Source organism: Trichoderma reesei, assembly GCF_000167675.1.
Source record: "Trichoderma reesei QM6a unplaced genomic scaffold TRIREscaffold_41, whole genome shotgun sequence".
Taxonomy (NCBI): Eukaryota; Fungi; Ascomycota; class Sordariomycetes; order Hypocreales; family Hypocreaceae; genus Trichoderma; species Trichoderma reesei.
Window position 1 is genome coordinate 60353 of NW_006711188.1, and position 20274 is coordinate 80626.

The window sequence follows — 20274 nt, forward strand, 5'->3', positions numbered from 1 at the left end:
ATGTCCATCGACGGCATCCCCTGGCAGCCCGGCTTGTGGAAGCAAGCACCATGGAGAACCATCGCCTCGCTCGCCGCGTGGACGGTGACCTGCGGGATGATTGCGCTGGTCCTCGCCATGTCCGAGGACAAAGAGACGAATCACTGGCCGACGCACAACAAATACTTCACCGTCCCGGTACTCCTGTCTCTTATGGGCGCCGTTGCGGTGCTGTTCCTGTCCGTGGCCAATGCCGAGGGCTTTGCTATCTCGTGGTGGCTCAAGGCGCTCAAGGGCACCAAGATCAAGGAGCTACACTACGATCTCGAGATTACCAGCAACGTACTCATTGGCTTCTCCCGACCGAAGCTGTTCAACTGGGTGGCCATATCGGCTCTCATCTCGATAATAGTGGGCATCGCCGTCGGTGCTGTTTTGCAGAAGGCCTCGGAGACGGTCACCAAAACGATTGGGCCCTACACTGATATAGTCAACGTGCCCATCCTCAACACGACTCTGCCGTCCAACTTCAGCGGCTGGGCCGGCAGCGGCACTGAGACGTCGTTGCTGATGCCCACCTTTGCCGAAGTGTACCGGCAATACTCCAACCGCAGCGTCATCACGATGCCATCGAGCTGTGTCAACCAGACCTGCTGGCTTCGCATGCCTGGGCCCGGCTTCGATATCTCCTGTACGGATAGCGTTGTCGACTACGACTTTACAAAAATGGCGGCTGCCAGAGGCGACAAGATCACGACGTTCCGAACGAGTGTCGACTGGGAACCGTCGCAAGGCGTGGAGTTTCTCAACCACATGAATTTCTCGGTCCTATACAAGCCTACCAATGCATGCACTGGACAGATGATACAGCACAACTGCACGCTGCGCGCCGCTGCTGTCAACTATGACCTCACCATCACCAACGGCAGCATCACGCTGGATCCCTGTGACATGTCCACGAACACGACCATCAGTATCACCCAATTTGACGACTGGCAGCAGCTGGGTTCGGGCAGTGTCGGCGCAGGAGGATTCTTGACCATGTTCGGAGGAATCGCCTCCGTCCTGCAGGCGCAGTATAACTCGAATACGACACTCAGGATCGCCGTCATGACGAATACTCCCTACATTGTCTCTGCGACTGGACAGGCGGCGAGCACGTTTCTGACCTCGGATATTGGAGACTATGGCAACTGCTCCATGACGTGGTCTGACCCCCGAGAAGACATGATCAACAACGTCCGCGAGCTCATGTTCCGCAGCGCCCTCGCCGTTGCGAACCAGACTGGTGCCCCTCCGATTCGGTTCAAGCAGACAGATTCCCTTATCACGAGAGTCGGTATAGTGTATGCTGCCCATTGGAAGTTCTTTGCCATTGCAGTTGGATGCATGGCACTGCAGGTGCTGTTTATTCTCTGGCTCATATGGGGCTGGCAGAAGCTGGGCAGACATGTCTCGCTGGATCCGTTCGAGATTGCAAAGGCCATGGGAGCGCCGCTTCTGAATCAGGGATCCTCGAACAGTTCGGCGGACCAAATATTGGACCTCCTCGGTGGTAGAAGGGTCAAGTATGGGGAGTTGGTGGACGGAGAGCCAAAGATCTCGGGAGAGCCCATGTTCCCTCGGAATGGTTATAGCGAGGTCAATAGTAGCGATCCTGATGCTGCTGGGCCAGGATATCTGGCGGGCCAGGGTACGGATTTGAGCAGGGCATCCAGAAAGACGTTGGCCCTTGACGTGGTGGAGAGAGTCCAGGAAGTGAGGCCGGGTGTTCATTATTGAAGGCTCGTGGAGGCGTTTATAGCCTGCATGTAGCCTTCGCACGTTTGCTTGTTTAGTACCAATGGGAATCACCATACTGCGATACGTCCTACTACGTCCATTCCATAATCTTTGATTACTTAGAGCGTCATCTGGCTTTGATTACAGCCATGATGACCAATTGATTGTCTCGGAATTGCCGTACGTAGACGATTCATACACACCTGGGCTTCTTTGTCTCAAGTTAAGGTAGTCACCGATCTCCCCAACCTCACATTGTAATCATCATGGGCAGCCATACATGGACACAACTCGAGACTATCCTACAGCATCCACGCAATTCAAACCACTTACTCCGTTTGAAAGCGCCTCAAAAAAACACTTCTCCTTATCCTGAGTATAGTAGTCTGGTTTGCGAAGGGGTGGGGAGGGGGGAAGGGGGGGGAAAGGGGTGGGGGGGGGGGGGCGGATTTGTGCTTAGCATGAGCATCAATACTCTAGATCTTGGGTAAGAACACCGACGAGTCTTTTCAGAAAATTGATAATACAGATAAATCACTTCAAGCAATTTGACAACTCTAGTTCTGCTGGGATAATTTATGAATGAGAGCTGTATGAAGAGACTTTCAGTAGTATCGGATACACAAGGCCCCAATTACACAGAAAGCTATAATTTCCCCGGACACATCTCGTGCACCTCCTCCCAATGGCATAAGATTACAAAGACTGCTGATTGGCAGAAGCTGCCACAGGATGCTGAATGGCAAAGAAACGGGTGTTGGCTGAGCAAAAGCAAACACAAGCCTCATTGACGATATCCGGATTATGCGGAAAGGGCAGGCCCAAAAAAGTTTGATTTTAAGCGTCATATGACCGGAACCTTATTGGTTCAATGAAGATCTCGACAACTGTGTCTACAAGGCATGTTTGTGGTGGATTCCAGTTGCTTGTGTGTGTCCCGGGGGATGATGAAATCCATTGAGACCATCGTTGTAACTCCTGCCTTTTCTTCCGTATTTCATGTACAACTTGCAGGCAAGGCACCCACTCATTCCTCGTTACAGGAGTTGTTATATGGCCCAGAAGTGAGACGATTTACAGTGGAAACATATTCACGCTTTCGACCCTGCAGAAGGCTGCCAATGCTGGGTACTCACTTACACACTAGACACCCAGGCCACAAAGCTATCAGAAGGGTTTACTAGCTTTGAGTAATATTTCCCCTTACGGATGAGCCCAACAGGTTCGTTGGAGACTCTTCTATTTTAACTACAAGCCACTTCTGGCCAAACAGGGGAAGTGGCGCATCTTGCCCCAAACTTTATACCATCCAAATTCGTGCTCGGCATGAGCTTACCGTACAGTCGGTATGCATACTCTCTCTGTTGAGGAGGTAGGCTCGTCAGCTACCTACTGTACTTCGTGATCGAACTGGTTTTTTGAGCAGTTTTGATCCATCTCACAGGTATCTCGATGTGCTAGACTCTCAAGCAGGATGTATTCGCATTTTTCGTTCGAGTCAACTTGAGTTCATAGCTACAGGAGAGAATTTTGGACGACTGTCGGAACAAGGTGATCAAACCCCTTTCCTCAAACAACCCATGTAGCTCAACGCACTGCCACCACAAGCAGGGAGTCCAAAAGTATATCACAGCCTCATATTCGCCGCCATTTCCGGAGGAAGGATATCTGTAGCCGATCCTGCCCATAATAACCTAAATCGTTATCATCCCGGAGATATATGAAACGAATCTTGAGCCCATAGCTACCATTACACTTCTCTCCGACTTTGAGACGCGTTCATGAGAACGATGAGGGCGGTTCGTAGGAAAACAGAGGATTTCTTCAGTCCCTACTTCAAGGACAACATACATAGTGAAGTTCTGTGTGAACATAAGAGGAAGTAGACGCAGAAACATGTCGAGCATCTCCTCGTGGTATGAGCCTTATCACCTGCGAGATTAGGCCCGGAGACATAGCAAAGTATAATGCGTGCTCCTCAAAGGTTTTGTTATCAACGATGGAAGAAGGCGTCATCTTGACTCTATTAGTTAAACCTTGATCATCCATAGAGTAGATAGCAGGAGCAATCTGCGCTTTTACAGAGCAGGAGCCTGTGTATAAGAGCTGCTGTCGCCCCCCCGATTCATGCAACTCGTCTTCCCATCATCAGTATCATTCAGCCCATCTACCAACAATCTTTTCTCACTTTTCGAAACATCTTGGGCATCGATAAAAACCTTTATCACACACATTGTTGTCACGATACGTAAGTGTTTACCTCAGGAGCCTCATATTTGACCGACAGCAAACGCTAAAACATTCTTGCAGGACACTTGGACTGCAACACAGCACTCCAACCTTTCCTTTCCTTTTTTTTTTCTTTATATATATACACAACTTCATTCGGGCTCTACCATCCCGTAAGTATTGCAACATCTTCATTGAACCAGCAACTTCCCTTGTACTTACAATGCTATAGGAATCCACCTCAACATGGGACCCACAGACAAGGTGCTCATGTCCACCACCTCCTTCTCCCATCTGCCCTGCGAACTCAGGGAAATGGTCTGGGCGTCCTCTGCAAGGGACACACGGAGAGCCGCCCACTTCTTCACAGTTTCGGCACAACCCAGGATGACAGCCACCGGCCCTGGGTTCGAACTCGCGGCACCCACACCCCAAGACGGTTCAGCAACCGTCGAGGACTGGATTGTGGGCAATCAATCGGCGTATATCCAAGACGCCATGCTTTGGACAACCTGCGCGAGTTCCCGAATCTTTGTGTCCCGCCACTACCGCCGGCTTTGGCAAGCCATGGATCCCCGTCCGCAAACCGACCCCTTTGTTACCTGCGGTATCAACCGCAACGGGGAGGAATGGCGGTTCAAGGTCTTGCCGTCGCAGGACCTCTTCTGCATACGGCCACTTAGCACCGGCGCTTCGTGGCATGTATATTCTCGTTACATGCTCCCGGGGAGAAAGGATCGGGTCGACCTTGCCAACGTGGCCCTCGAGTTTGATCCTGCCTGGCTCGATTCCTCCGTGGTCAAAGCCGGCGAGGTGCCGTATGCGGCTGATAGTCCTCTCGGGTTCATCATCCGAACTCTCCGGGCGGTGGCAGAGGGTGCGATGGGCGCCGGCTTCAACTTCTGGCTCATCGACCGCACTATCCGGAAGAGAAAGCAGCCACTGGCAGAAAGTGACGACGAGGATGAAGAGAGGCCCGAGCCGACGGTATTTCATGGTCGCGACAAACGGTATATCCACATCCGAGAGGAAAGCGAGTGCACCTGGGACGCCTCGAAGCCAATCACAGCTTTCCGCTTTCTCGACTGGCTCCAGGTCGAAGTTGGACTCAACACTCGCTGGATGATGGCACACCGAACCGGAACACAACGGGCAAAGCCGCCGCTTCCATATCGCGACCTGAACGAACTGGTCATGGTGCTTTCTGAGGAGGATATATAAGATATATCATATCTTGTAAGCCAATTTTTGTCTTTGCTTTCCGTGTATTGCCTGTTACTAACTTGGTTTGAAGGTCATTTCTCACTCTTTCTTGTGTTGTCGAACTAGATTTCCGTGGTATTTGTTGGAGATTATCCTTCCTTAGGGATTGGTACTTTATTCTTTTTATTCACATTATCACCATGCTATTTATGAGGAAGACAGCAAACACGAAGATGATGATACCCAAGTTGCGTTACCGTTTACGATGCTACAATTTAGCTTGTAGTTAAAGATAGCAGCTGCATGGATGCTATTGAGATACCCCTTTGCGATTCTTGTCTTCGAAATCTAGAGCCCAATATCACATCAACTTTTGCCTGACTTTCTGCAAACCCTTGTCTGCGTGATTCCCGAACCAGTTGACCTACTCTGTCATTATTGATAAGTGATGAGCTCATGGCCTTCTCTGGTCGTAAGAAACCACTTGCGCACATCACATCTGGGCGTCGCAGATGCCTTGGCTTCTCTATATGTGGTTGCCATGTCGTTAGTGATCTCGAAAAGTCACATTTGGACTTCTGATCCTGGAACTTTCTGACCAATGGCATCAACCTCGCACATGTGATCAAGCCATTTCTTTTGACTTAAGCGCCAATATGCAAAGATCGGCAGCCGTATATATTAGCTGTGTCTTGGCCATTTGGAATCATTCCCTCTGCTACAATCCCCCTTTTTTCTGTCCTGTCACTGGAAACATTCCCCTCATGTGATATATCAGTCTTTTATGCTACTCTGATATATAACCAAAATCACCCTTTTAGGACAAAACTGCTTGCAAATATCGCTCAAGGGTTGCTTGCAAGCGGCCACAACCACTCTGTCTACCACTTGTCGAGTACAAAGCAATTGGCATTCAATTATTCACCCGGCGACCAAGTACAGAAACAAGCAATTCGGCGCGAAAGCTTCAATGGTGCCGGTACCAATCGTCGTGGTGTCTTTGCTTTCCCCAAAACGCTCCAATCGTATATCTCGTGCAACCCCTAGCATTACATCGTCTCCGGGTCTCGTCGCCTTGGCAAGCGGTTCGGTTATCGCCTTGCCTCGATGTACGAGTAGATGTTGAGTCGAATCAGTTGTCCGCGGTGTCGTTGGAGAGGAAACTGTATCGTTACCATATGGCATCAAACGGACTCCCTATTATATGCTGTATACGCCACCAACGCCTGTAGATGCCCGCCAAAGACACGCCTACATAGTACTACCAGAGTCTCAAACTCCGGAAAGTCTTATGTAAGGTGCATAAACCTGATCGTGCTAGTGCTCTGACATCTTTGCACTGATCACATCATAGTCGGGCCTTGGTGAGACTATCTCATACCGCTAGTCCACTCGCGCATCAACCCCCTTGTCGACGGCGTGTTACTGGGCCACAGCACTCGAATGGGAATCGTGCACGTTCCATTTCTCGCGGAGGAGCACCAGAGAGAAAATATTACATGCGAGTACAAGAGTATGTACTGTAGCAGTACGTGGTAATACGCACTTGGCGTCTTGCTGGTTAATCTGCAGCAAGGGCGTCTAAAAATAGGGTTGATGGCCGCTCCCAGGTGCCGGACTTTCTTGGCCTCATGTTTGTCACCCTTGTTGAGCGTCACATCACGACAAGTCACCAATGCGGAAACTGTGGGCGAAGGACATGTAATCGGCGGGTCCTTATTGGACCTGCGGCAGCTTGGTTCACCCGCCGGCGCGGGCAAACTTTCCGCATGATGGCAGATGAAATTATATTAACGATGCCTGGCACCGTAGCATTCAAGGCCAAGCATGCAGGGCGAGTCGGGGGATGGCCTGGGGGCGGACGAGAGCAGAGCAAGCAGGGGTCAGCTTTGGTCAGACACAGAGAGGCGGCAAGGCATCATCGTATGAGCTGTATGACCTTACACATCGAGTGTTTGCACCTGGACGCATCAGCTCGTGCAACTTGAGCAAAACTCGAGTCTTGAAGCTCTCCTCCTACGACTAGCAGAGAACAAGTATTGTATAGTGGAAGATGGTGGACTGCCAGCGAGTCCACTTGCCTCGTCTGGGTAGTCCTCCGCCCTTAGCCCTGGGCTGAGAGGCATTTGATTAGCTGACTGAAGCCTCCAGGACCCGGCAGTTTGCTGCTAGCATGAGATTTTCGGCACCTAGCGGAAGAGGCGGAGTGGCGGAGAAGAAGCATAAGGTAGGAGGGACGGGACTGACTCGACAATGCTAGTACTATGGAGTAGTATGGAGTAGTATGTAGTACCTGTGCAGATGGTGGTAGTATTCGAAGCCGATCAGAAGTCCCCAGAGCCTCGGACTTGTTCTTCTAAACCTGCGGCGCCGGTAGGATGGTTTAGGAAGGAGATTCCGGGCGAGATCGAGGGAACCTCTGCACGAGTTTGTCGACAGTTTGTGCGGCCCACAGGGATGGCACCAGACAAAACCGTGTGCTACCTGCAAGCTTACTTTTGCTGCCCGGGGGCGTGGAAGCTGGTGTCACATCGAGCTGCATGATGCCAGGCACGGCTACCTTAAGGCCGCATGGAGTCCGCTGCCATACGGAGCCCCCTGTCAGCTGTGCTTGTGCAAGGCCAGTCGGTATCGTTGTGTGCGAGCGAGCATGCACTGAGTACTCCGTATACACGGATATGTAGCGAGGGCAAGCCCAACCAGGGCAGACGAAGACAGGTCCAATGGAGAGGGCAAAAAAATTATATATGGACATGATCGGCAGCTCTTGATCGCAGCTGTTTTCCACCAGACCTACCACTCCTCTTGGCCGCTCTGCTCCTGTCGACCCGGTCCAGCTCTAGACGATGCCTCTCAAGAACCTCCTGGCCATTGCCGGCACGCTGCCGCTCGCCACGGCCATTGGCTGCCCTCACATCAACGGCAACGGCAATGCCAACGTCAATATCGCTCGAGCCCATCCCGAGTCCATCTTGGAGAAGAGGTTCAGCCCGGACGGCCCCGACTTCGGCACGTGCCCTCGCAAGAGCACCGTTGCTGGAGGAGGCACGCGCAGCAGGCAGTGGTGGCCCTGCGAACTGAACCTCGGGGTACTCCGCCAGTTTTCCGAGAAGTCGAATCCCTTGGGCTCCGACTTTGACTATGCCTCTGCCTTTGGCAAGATTGATGGTATGTTATGTTGAGCGACTTGTCAGTGGGATTATACAAGGCCAAGCGCTGATATCAAGGACAGTCGCCCAGCTCAAGAAGGACATCACCGCCGTCCAGACCACTTCCCAGGACTGGTGGCCTGCCGACTTTGGCGACTATGGCCCGTTCTTCATCCGTCTAGCATGGCACAACGCGGGTACCTACCGCGCCGTTGACGGACGCGGAGGAGCCGGTCAGGGCCAGCAGCGATTTGCTCCCCTCAACAGCTGGCCGGACAATGCCAACCTGGACAAGGCTCGTCGTCTGCTTTGTAAGTCAGATCCAGGGACTGCTGTCAGCCCAATCTGGGGCCATGTCTTGCTAATCAACCTATCATGGTAGGGCCCATCAAGCAAAAGTACGGCAGCGCCCTCTCGTGGGCCGACCTGTTCGTCTTTGCCGGCAACACTGCCATGGAGAACATGGGCTTCCCCACGTACGGCTTTGGCTTTGGTCGCGAGGATACCTGGCAGTCAGACGAGGGCATCTACTGGGGTGGCGAGCAGGAGATGTTCCCCGAGGCGCTCAACAACGTGGTCCGCTACAACGGAAGCACAGACTTCACTGAGCGAGCGGACAAACTCGAGAGCCCACTGGGAGCCGTCAGCATGGGTCTCATCTACGTCGATCCTCGCGGGCCCAATGGCCAGCCGGATACCCGTGCGAGTGCTTTGGACATTCGTGAGACATTTGGGCGCATGGGCATGAACGACGAGGAGACCGTCGCCCTCATCGCTGGTGGCCACGCCTTTGGCAAGACCCACGGCGCTGTGACGGGAGACAACATTGGTCCTGAGCCCAACGCTGCCGGCATTGAGCTGCAGGGTCTTGGCTGGAAGAACAGCTTTGGCAGTGGAAACGCCGACAACGCCTACACTTCGGGTCTTGAGGTCATCTGGTCCCGCACTCCCACCAAGTGGGCAAATGGTGAGTTACCCTCTTGTCCCTTTTGCTCTCTCTCGCATTCCTGTTGCTGACTATGTCTCGCAGAATTCCTCTTCTCCCTGCTCAACAACAACTTCACCCTCACCAAGTCCCCCGATGGTGCCCCTCAGTGGGAGGCTCTCGATGCCAACGCATCTTACCCCGACCCCTTCATCAAGGGCAAGTTCCGCCGGCCCACGATGCTGACCTCCGACTTGGGTCTCCGTGATGACCCCATCTACAACAACATCTCCAGGACGTTCCTCAACGACTTTGACTACTTTACCGAGAAGTTTGGCCTTGCCTGGTGTAAGTCAGCGTGCTACCCTACCTTATGATGTATGCCCCAGCTGACCCCTGATCCAGACAAGCTGCTGCACCGTGACATGGGTCCCATCGCCCGCTACCTCGGCCCCGAGGTCCCCAAGAAGGCACCCCTCATTTGGCAGGACCCTCTCCCGACGCCGGCTTACACCACTCTGGCTGCTTCGGACATTTCCTCGCTGAAGCAGCAGATTCTCGCCGCCCCCGGCCTCAACGTCTCCAACCTGGTCACCACTGCCTGGGGCTCTGCATCGACCTTCCGTATCTCTGACAAGCGCGGTGGTGCCAACGGAGCTCGCATTGCTCTCCAGCCCCAGGTCAACTTTGCTGCCAACAACCCTCCACGCCTGCAGGCTGTCCTCAAGGCCGTAAGTAACAGTACCACACCAGCTACATGTGCTTATGCTAACAACTACTTCTCCGGCTATAGCTCAAGGGTGTCCAGACCAAGTTCCAGTCCAGCGGCAAGAAGGTGTCTCTGGCTGATCTCATTGTCCTCGGCGGTGTCGCTGCCATTGAGAAGGCTGCCAAGGCCGCTGGGCTCACCCTCACCGTGCCCTTTACCCCTGGTCGTGTTGATGCCACCCAAGATCAGACCGATGCCTCCACCTTTGCGTTCCGTGCGTCCACCCCCCTACGCCCCGATGACCCTCGCAGTTGTGTCGCATTTGCTAACCTTTATATTCCTGCAGTCGAGCCCAAGGCTGACGGTTTCCGCAACTTCGGCCACGGCACAGCTTCGTCGCTGACTGAGGAGATCCTTGTGGACAAGGCTGCCCTCCTTACCCTGAGCCCCCCCGAACTGACGGTTCTCATTGGTGGCATGCGCGCCCTCTCTGCCAACTTTGACGGCTCCTCCACCGGCGTCCTGACTTCTCGCCCCGGCCAGCTCACCAACGACTTCTTCGTCAACCTGCTGGGCTCCTACTCGACCTGGTCCGTTGTCAACGGCACCAACGAGGAGCTGTTCCAGAGCAAGGACTCGAACGGCAAGGTCCAGTGGACCGCCTCCCGCTCTGATCTCATTTTTGGCTCCCACCCTGAGCTGCGTGCCCTTGCTGAGGTCTACGGCTCTTCTGACGCTAAGACCAAGTTTGCCAATGACTTTGTCGCCGCATGGGCAAAGGTCATGGACCTGGACCGCTATGATGTCAAGGGACATAAGGGTGCCTACTAAGGAGTTGGTTTCCTAGAGTTGCACTTTCAGAATATTGTATATACGATAGTCACGTTGTTTTAATGACTAGATTAGCAAGGCGCAGCTGCCATCATGATGAACAAATACATGTAACTTCAACAACTGATTTTGCTTCCTTCTCTTGTCTATCGCTTGGTGATGTTATACTCACCGCCGGATGAATGTCTGTCTCTCTCGATCTTTCGCTCTTCAGTCCTTCCATGGCGATTGAGTAACACGACACAATGTGTCACAACGATCTCGTGGTCCAGTTGGTCCTACCAAGTACGAGTCGTGTTCCACCATGGAGTATTCCATCCGCTCGCCACGACCGTTTAAAAGAGCGTGTGCGATACAATGTGCAACACCTAGCACGATATAAGTTTGCTCATTGTGCCAAGCATCCTCATAATGGCCATGGATAGCGATTTGCATCTACCCTACTTGTGACGCTACATACGGTAGCGAACTCGCACAGCACATACATGCCCGGCAGCACAACAGCTAGCACTACAAAGTACAACAACTATCCTCGGTCCGGCAGCACAACGAAATACGTGTTTGTCTTGTCCGCAAGGAGGGGGAAATACTCCGCGTAACGCGGCGTTGGGGATGGTTTTGTGTTTGCAACCCCCCCTCGTGCGGTTGAGCGGCCGCAGGGATGGGCGATTTCGGCCTTTTTCTTCTGCTGACGAGGTGTGATCTTAAAAGGAAGAGTTGCTCAAAGGCGGTATATCCCTGTTCCCATGCATCGGACAAGAGTCCGCCTTTGTGTAGCAATACTGATGCAACATCGGACTATCTATATGAAGACCCTGACGCAATTGGTGTCACGTTCCATTAGGGTTCCATATGGAATAGAACGTTTTCAGTAGATTGGCAATGGAACAGTAACAGCTGCATCGAATTCGAATACTGTAATAGTGATTGATGGAGGTTTTTCCGAGACAATATATATTGCTAATTTGGCCCTTTCATCGCATGTTCTAGCTGCATCTCTGGTGTCCCAAGTCTCATTTGGTAAGGACACCACCAGGTTAATTATGTATAATTGCTTTCTATAGATCGTATGCAATTGGCTTTGTAGGCCTCGTTCATTCCAATTCAACCTCGTCCCGCACAAGTCAGACTCGGACCGTTCCCGAGACGTCAAAACGGCCAACAGGAGGGGGGGCAGCATGTAAGCGCGGATTATCAGTAAGATATCCTATTTCAGAACTTCTGACCTTTGAACCAGGTTACCACATGGCAACCCAGCCAATTCAGTCATTGCGGCCTAAACTTTGGAATTCTTGGTATACCATCTTGCAGTTTCTCGATTCGATCTGGATTGTAAGCTATTGTAGGGGACGGTCGGCCAGATGATGCTCCGCTGAGCATTGTGCTGGACGACGTTTCTCTATGTTGGGCATGCACGAGACAGGGACTAATTTCTGACATAACCAGCGATCGCATATTGTTTCCGTTGGACTTTTGCTGTTACGTTGATTTGAATAGTCTGGGGGTCTGGGATAGATGCGTGGACTAGCTTGAATAAGGAGGAGGTGAAGCATTCCAAATGGTTGAAGCTATCACGGGGTTGGTATACGGATAGTTTGTTTTGTCCGCTGCATGGGAATGCTCTTCAGGCCCGATTGGCGGGTTGACTTCTACATCAGGTGCATATATAGCGAATTGATAGGCGCCCGGAGGTATACGGTCAATGAAGGATATGCCCTCTTGAGACAAGGTTGGTTTATGCCATCCGATGACCAAGAATGAATATAGTTATCATCAATCATCATATAGTCCCTACCGGGTATGGAGCAATGTATCTATGCTAATCGATGATCTGGGGTACAGGCTTGCTAGCAGCCGTGGCTTATGTTCCGCTACATTCAGGAATAAACTCTGACGTGGTTGTGTCGGAGCAACTTGCAAGATGTGAATAGGCCATGAAGCCGGCAAGCTACTGTAGAAGTAGCGGCATGGACGAATAATGACACGCCATTTTTCGGGAGGGCGATCGGGACTCGAATACAATAGGCGTGATTGTCATTGGTCAAATGCTCAGGAAATTATCCGGCATAATAATGAAGGGCTGATTATGCAAAAATGTTAAGAGCAGTATATAGGATGAACCATTTATAGAGTTGGATTGTCAATGGGTATTATTACCAGACATGCCAATAAGTGTTATAGGGTATCAGTGTGCTCAATGTGAAGTCGGGATTGCAGATATTTTGGCTAGATCTCCTGGAGAGATGAGTCTTTTCTTCTAGCAGATATAGGTGGTTGCGTAAACTCATAGAGTAGAGCGAGGAAATACAGGGCAGTGAATGACTTCTCATGGTACCAGGGCCTGTGGATAGGTGACTTGGAGTTGTTCCACTCTTGCAGACAAATGGGCTCCTAGTGAAGGTGCGCTTGCTTCGTGATTAGAAAGATGACTCCATACAATGAACACATCCTCCTTCGTACTTGTCATGGTATCTTGTTCTTTTTAGTCCACTGAAATTATTGGCGAAAAGTCTTTCAAGGGCTTGATTCAGACACAGATGTCATATGATCTTCACCAAGGTCAAATCGCTCATCCGTCCCTTGAAGACGGTGAACCAATAATCCTTCGCCTCAAGACGAACATTAGGAGGCTTCGACAACTGAACAAGCCCTAATCGATGCCAAATGACACAGCCGTCTTCTTCGTCATAGCCACTCTTCCGTAGTAGAAGCATGATCAAAGACCCCGAGTCAATTCTCGTCGCAAGCATGAAGCATTGTATGACACTTCCAGCAGGGATGTGATCCGTGCCCGGTAAGGATGAGTCGTAGTCTGCCCACACACTGCCCACTTGCCTTTCCATGATGTCGAGCTCAAAGAGTTCGAAAGGCTTCCTCAGATTCTGGCCGAGAGAAGATCTGTAGTTGATCGATGTAGAGATCAAGTGACCGCGTAGTGAGAGGTTGCCACCACTGAGCTCACCAGTTCGATCCGTCTGATACGGGAAGCACTTTGCATCCTCAATTTTGCACAGAGTAACAAGGCCAGTTCCCATATCAAGAAACTTGATCGGGCCCAACACTGCTGCCCACGACCACGTGGGAGCTCTCCATACCTGCGGACGTCGAGACCACTCATTTTCCGTTGCCAACTCATCAGACAAGGTCTCTTTATGCCACGCTAGGTCATATGGTAAAGATTTTGTCCACATTCCAGCGACATACTCGGAACTTGCAGAGCGTTGGAAGATCTTCGCTATGCCTGAGATTGCTGGAAAGATGTCGCTCTCGAAGGTCAGGTGGAGTTTCGTATACTCTTCCACAAGCATGTGCCAGACCTTGATCAACTGGGCCTCCTTCAACTGCCGCCAGTGGCCGTGATTGAAGACAGCCTTTGGCTCCAAGACTCGCCGTGCAGATAGTGTATAAGTGCCCACAGTCCCACCACCGGTGTCAACGATGGTTGAAGGTGTACACTGGCAAGTGGATGTCCGTAGACACTCCCATGAAAGCTCCTGTGGCCCGAAGTGAAGAACCCTTGATGACAAAAAGCGTTCTTGGAAGATCCACCCGCGATTAAAGGTCGGCAGTGAGGATGACTTGACAAGCCTGTGGTCCATATATCCAGGTGAGTGGGTGAATGATCTGCGAAAGCATAGAGCAGCTCCTTGGCCCAAAGATGGAAGAGCTATTGTGCTCGGCTCTAGCTGGTCGTTGATCCCACCAAATAGACTCTCTTCGGAGCTGGATGCCTTCGATGCGGATATCACAATGTATGCCTTTTGGTAGACTGAGCCCATCTTCGCCGCCTCCTGTCTCCAGTCGTCCTTGTCATCTTGAATGATGCAAAGGCTATCGATCCAGAGCAGAGTGATGCCCAACCTCCTCACAATTGTAATCGTGTCTTGAAAGAGGCGAGGGAGGACATTCCAGCAAATTCCGTGCCTGTGTATGTCAAGATTGGCAGTTGTTGTGCTCAAGGGCCGTGACGCACCCCAGCAGTGGCTTAGACATGCGTATTTCGCAATCTCGCCATCTTCGACGTCAGACTCTCTCAATCGGATGTCAGAAGAGCCAATATCAAGGATATGCCGCGGTAAGGGCCCTGATGATCCGGAAGTCCTTCTGTGGCATGTATGGTTGTTGTCACATTGCCTCAGTTTCTCTACCACCCATTCGAGGCTAGCATCAGAGCATGTTGATTGAGGGAGATCTACTACTCCGATTGGCACGTTTGGAAATAAGCGGTCAAATTCAGGGGTTTCTGGCCGAGCGAGTAAGTTAGTATCAGCGCCTCCGCACATGTATGGCAACTATGATACCTCGAGTTTAAGTGGCTTAGACGACGCCGTATGCACTCCATGCTCTACAGGGATGGAAACCTCACTGTGTGTTGGCTGAGCGAAAACGGAAATCTCCAGCTGGCGGTCGAAGAGAGTCAGGCTGAGGCTCTGGCCAGAAGCAGCCATGTTAATGTCCATGCGCAACCTCTCGATAGAGTCCAGGGGCTGGACATCCTGAGAGGCACTACTGGCGACAACACTTTGGATGCCGGCACTCAAGACTGAGCATGAAAGGCAGCCCGACGCTGTCCCCTGTGACAGGGCATCAAGGCTTGTAATGGCTGCGGTTGGTCCGCTATTTGCTCGTGGCGGGTGGTGGCACAAGGAACAAGGCCGGCTTTCGGGAGCGGACTTGGGACCAGACAGCGACATAATGGCTGCAGTTTCTAGCCTGATGTCATTGCGTATCCGCAAGGTAGTTCTAGAGATAAAGGGGACGGCAGGAACGGTGGGCTAAGAGCCCCTTTTAGAGAGGTCGGTCACATGACCACGAGGAAGGTTAATAAAAAGCCATATAGAGGCCATAGGGATCTAGTCTCTTACTTTTACACACACACACTCACTAGCTAGTTAATTAATTAATTTTATTATATTAAGACCTCTTTTATATTAAAGACCCCTGCATCTCCTTTATAATAATTAAGACAGGGGGTTATTAATATTCTATTATATTTAAAATAGTTTATTTATAATACACTTATATTTTACAGGTAGTAAAAAGTATAGCTATATAGCTAGTTAAAGCTAAATATTACTTATATCCTTTTAATATATTAGCCTATATAACTTATTAAATCTACTTATTATCTTATTCTCTTTAAGACTTATTTATTTTATTAAAACTTATAAAAGTAATACTTTTAGTATAAAAGCTATATTATATATATTATTATAAAAAGACCTTTTTAAATTACTATTAAAATTATAAGGTCTTAAAAGTCTAACTAAGCTAGGTTAATTATAGTAATTACCCCTATCCCTTAAACTAGGCTTAAGAAGCTAGGCCCTTATATATTAAAAAATAAAATTATAAATTACTATAGCTTTAAACCTAGCAGCTAGATTTATATTTACCTTTATTATAAATATAAACTTACTAAAAGAAATTATATAGTTATTATAAAACTAGTTAAAAATTAAAAATTCTAGTTCTTTTACTTACTTTTTTATAAATTAAGATCTAGAACCTAATTTTAATATATAGTTTAATATATAAGACCTTTTAGACCTATTAAAGCCTAAGATAGAATACTACTTAAAGCTAAAAGAGGAAGATAATTAGAATAATATAAGTAATATAAAAAATACTATAAGGTATATATATACTATAGCAGTAACCCTATTTAATAAATCTTACCCTATCTTTTACTAGCTAAATTACTTAAAAGCATCCTTAAATAATAAAAATCCTATCCCTTCTAGTTATATAATTAAATATATTAATATAAACCTTATTAGCCTAGTAGCTAAATTTATAAATTTTATTAATTTTTTATAAGAAATTAATAATAAGGCCTTAAATAAAACAGCTATTATAAAAAACCTAGATATATTTTATAATATATTAAAAAACTAATTTCCTACCTTTATATATATACTTAACTTTAATATAAAATCTAATAGTTTATTAAAATAAAAGCTAAATAAGTTTTTAAAAGTGTATTTAATTAAGGCTTATATAGCTTTTTATAAGGCTAAAGGTAAGAATTATCCTTTAACAGGCCCTTTATTAACTTAGGTAAAAGACTATTACTTAAAGGACTTTATTAAATAAATAGTTATAGGCCTAAAAGATAAAACCTTATAAAAAAAAGCAGTTAACTAATTAGCTATATTTACTAAAAGTATAAAAGCTTTTACTATAATAATTAATATTACTAAAGCTATTATTTATATAAAAGAAGACTTAAAAAAAGCTTAATTTAAAAAGGCTTATATAAAAGCCTATAAGTATATTATTTAAAAGAGGTTTAAAAAAGACCTTAATTATATCTTAATAAAGGAATTTAGCTTTAATTTAGCAGTGCTATTTACTATCCTTTAAGAAGTAGCAAGCTATTTTATAAGTTTTATTTTAGGCTTTTTAATCTTACCTTACTATAGCTTTTAGTAGACTTTATAATAGCTAATATAAAATCTAATATAACCCTTAACTTTAATATTAAAATTACTACTGCCTTTATTACTAATACTTACTAAATATTATAGCTAAAGTAATAGTTAGTATTATAGCAGTTAGTTATATAAGTAACCTAGTCCTGCTTTAATAAACTAGCCTAAGGCCTTATATATAAAGCCTCTTATATACTTTAAGAAGATGCCTTAAGCTAGGGGAAGTTTTAAATATATATACCTTAAGTTATCTTTTAAATAAAATATATTATAAGACCTTTTACTTTATATAAATTTTAAAAATATATATATTAATAAATAGCTTTTTATATTACTAAGCAAGCTAGTTTATTTTATATATAAATAAATAAAATATTATTTTAACTACTGCTTTACCCCTTTTAATTAATAATTATAAGTATAAAAAAAGGCATACTTTAAATTTATAACTTATTATAATTTTAAAAAGTCTACACTTAGCTTAAAAAGAACTACTATTAATATATATACTGCTTTTATATATTTTAAGAAATATAATAAAATAAATACTTTAATTATTAAAAACTAAGGTTAAATCTAGTAGAAGCCTGCTATAAGCCTAACTATAGCCTTTTAATTAATTATATTATACTGCTTATAAAAATTTAAAAAGATATTAGTAAATATATATTTAGCTTAAATAAGTATAAAAAAGGAGGCTATCTTATTACTAAAAGCTATAGCCTAGTATTTATAAAAAATTTTAAAAAAGGATGCTATAATAAACCTTTTAAAAATATTAAAAATAGCTATATTAACTACTAAAATAAAGCCAGCCCTTAAAAAAAGAAAGGCATAAAAAGGACTAGTTATTATAAAAGATAATATAAATAAATATAATACTAAGTCTTAAACCTTTAACTACTAGCCCTTATTAAATAAACCTAAAAAAAGCACTAGACTAGCTTAAATTATAAAAAGAGATAAAAAAGGTAACTTTAATTTTAAAAAACTAGTATTTAAATTTAAGGCAGAATTAACTTTATTAAAGCTATAGCAGCTTAGTTTTAAAAGCACCTGCTAATTTAATAAGCTATTTAGGCATAAGTCTTTAAAAAAGACTTAAAAAGGAAAAGGAAAGATAATAGTAAAAGCTTAGTTAATAATACTTAGCCTTAATATATATAATACTATACTATTAAGAAAAAAGGATTTTATACTAAAGTTATTTTAAGTAAATATTATATTTTAATTAATTTTTTATAAAGTTAAGTATTAATTACTAAAAGACCTAGTATAAGCAGATTAAGGTTTAAAAGCTAGCTTTATTTTTAAAGACTTTATAACTTATAATAAAATACTTATAATTAATTTATTTTTAATAAGATTTACTAAATTAATTATATTTAATACTAATAAATATTATATTATTATAAATAAGTTTATAATACTAAATTTATAATATAAAAATATTTAAAAAAAGGTATAGGCTATAGTTAAGCCTTTATTAAATAGTAAACTAGAGGATATTTTATTATTATTAAAAATACTATAGCTTTATAATATAAAAGCTATATTTAATATTAAAAAAGGCACTTTATAAATTAATATATAAGCTAATAAAAAAGAATAAAAAACTATATAAAAACCTATCTTATTATTATTAAATAAATAAAAGATTATACTTATATTTAGTACTTTTAAAGCAGCTAGATATTATATAAAAATAAATAAGAAATTTAAAAAAAAATTTAATTTTTCTTCCTTTATAAACTTAAAGGAATTAAAAAATAATAATAATAAGTAAAGAAACTAAGTTACTTACTTTAACCTTAGTATATTAATAAAAGGCCTAATAAAAGCTAAAAGGAAGAGATAAAAATAACTTTTAATACCCCTTTTTTTTATATATTAATAAACCTAGGATTAGTATTTATTAAATATATACTTAAACTAACTGCTAATAAAAAGACTTATAAAAAATTTAAATAAGTATAAATAGTTTATTTATATTATACCTTATATAAATTAAAAATATTAAAAAATACTAAACTAAACTTTAACTTATTTTTATTAAATATTAAGAAAAAAGACCTAAACCTAAAACCTTATAAATTACTAAAATTAAATATAAAAAACTAGCCTAGTTTTATAAATTTTAAGGGGTTTTATAAAGTTCCTTTTTCTATACCTTAATAAGTATTAAAAAAAATAACTAACTTTAATATAAATTAAAAAATTATAAACTAATAGTTTAAATAGTTTAAAATAAAAATAAATTTTAAAATACCTAATAGTATAAAGAAAAAGATAGTATAAATATTTTAAATATATTAAAACTTAAAAAAAAAAACTATTATTAATATCCCTTTTATAAATTTATTTATTTATAAGCCTAGACTTAAGAAAAGAGTTAAGCTATAATAAGGTTTATTAAGAAAATAGTAAAGTAAGCCTAAAAGATATTAATTAAATTACCTTATTTAAAAAGGAATTAAAAGTAAATAATTTAAATATATATATATAGCTAATAATAAGTTATTTTTATAAAGTATAAAACTTATATTAATTATAAAAGTAAAGTATAAAAATAACTTATAAGCTAAAAAAAGACTAATAATTAATTACTTTTATATAATAAAGGATTTATTAATAATATATATTTCTTTATTAACTAACCTATATAATAAGCTAGTAAATTTAAAAGTAAGATTATATTATAAGTTTAACTTTAAATATACCTACTAGTTTATTTTAATAAATAAAACCTTTAAATATATATTAGCCTTTAATACTTTAGGCTTTTTATAGCTTTAATTAACTTATATATTATAAGGTATATAAATAACTGCATTTTTATAAATTAAAGGTATTAAACTTAAGCTAAAAGCTATCCTTATACTATACCTTAAGCTATTACTTTTATATATTAAAAAGGGAAATGCGATAGGGACTGTTTATATTATGATAAGTAAACGAAATAGTATATTAAATATTTTTAAAATAATATTTATAATTATTATAAGTCTTCGTGCGCGTCTGCTTCGCCCGCGT

At 44.2% G+C, this 20274-nt stretch overlaps 4 protein-coding genes across 4 annotated transcripts; 3 read left to right on the top strand and 1 right to left on the bottom strand.

The window, feature by feature from the left end:
* Positions 1 to 1761, top strand: TRIREDRAFT_112493 (uncharacterized protein; the record flags this gene model as incomplete). The annotated part of the gene is made up of 1 exon (XM_006969769.1): positions 1 to 1761. One exon carries the CDS (start codon positions 1 to 3, stop codon positions 1759 to 1761), a length of 1761 nt encoding a protein of 586 aa, XP_006969831.1.
* A 2475-nt stretch (positions 1762 to 4236) lies between these two features.
* Positions 4237 to 5211, top strand: TRIREDRAFT_112494 (uncharacterized protein; the record flags this gene model as incomplete). Its single annotated transcript, XM_006969770.1, has 1 exon — positions 4237 to 5211. The coding sequence occupies one exon, from the start codon at positions 4237 to 4239 to the stop codon at positions 5209 to 5211; it is 975 nt and encodes a 324-aa protein (XP_006969832.1).
* A 2828-nt stretch (positions 5212 to 8039) lies between these two features.
* TRIREDRAFT_70803 (bifunctional catalase/peroxidase) lies at positions 8040 to 10807 on the top strand (the record flags this gene model as incomplete). Its single annotated transcript, XM_006969771.1, has 7 exons — positions 8040 to 8361; positions 8426 to 8653; positions 8725 to 9309; positions 9373 to 9615; positions 9673 to 9998; positions 10061 to 10250; positions 10323 to 10807. The coding sequence occupies 7 exons, from the start codon at positions 8040 to 8042 to the stop codon at positions 10805 to 10807; spliced, it is 2379 nt and encodes a 792-aa protein (XP_006969833.1).
* Positions 10808 to 13347: 2540 nt separating this feature from the next.
* On the bottom strand, positions 13348 to 15501 carry TRIREDRAFT_112496 (uncharacterized protein; the record flags this gene model as incomplete). The annotated part of the gene is made up of 2 exons (XM_006969779.1): positions 13348 to 15050; positions 15174 to 15501. 2 exons carry the CDS (start codon positions 15499 to 15501, stop codon positions 13348 to 13350), a joined length of 2031 nt encoding a protein of 676 aa, XP_006969841.1.
* Positions 15502 to 20274: the final 4773 nt, after the last annotated feature.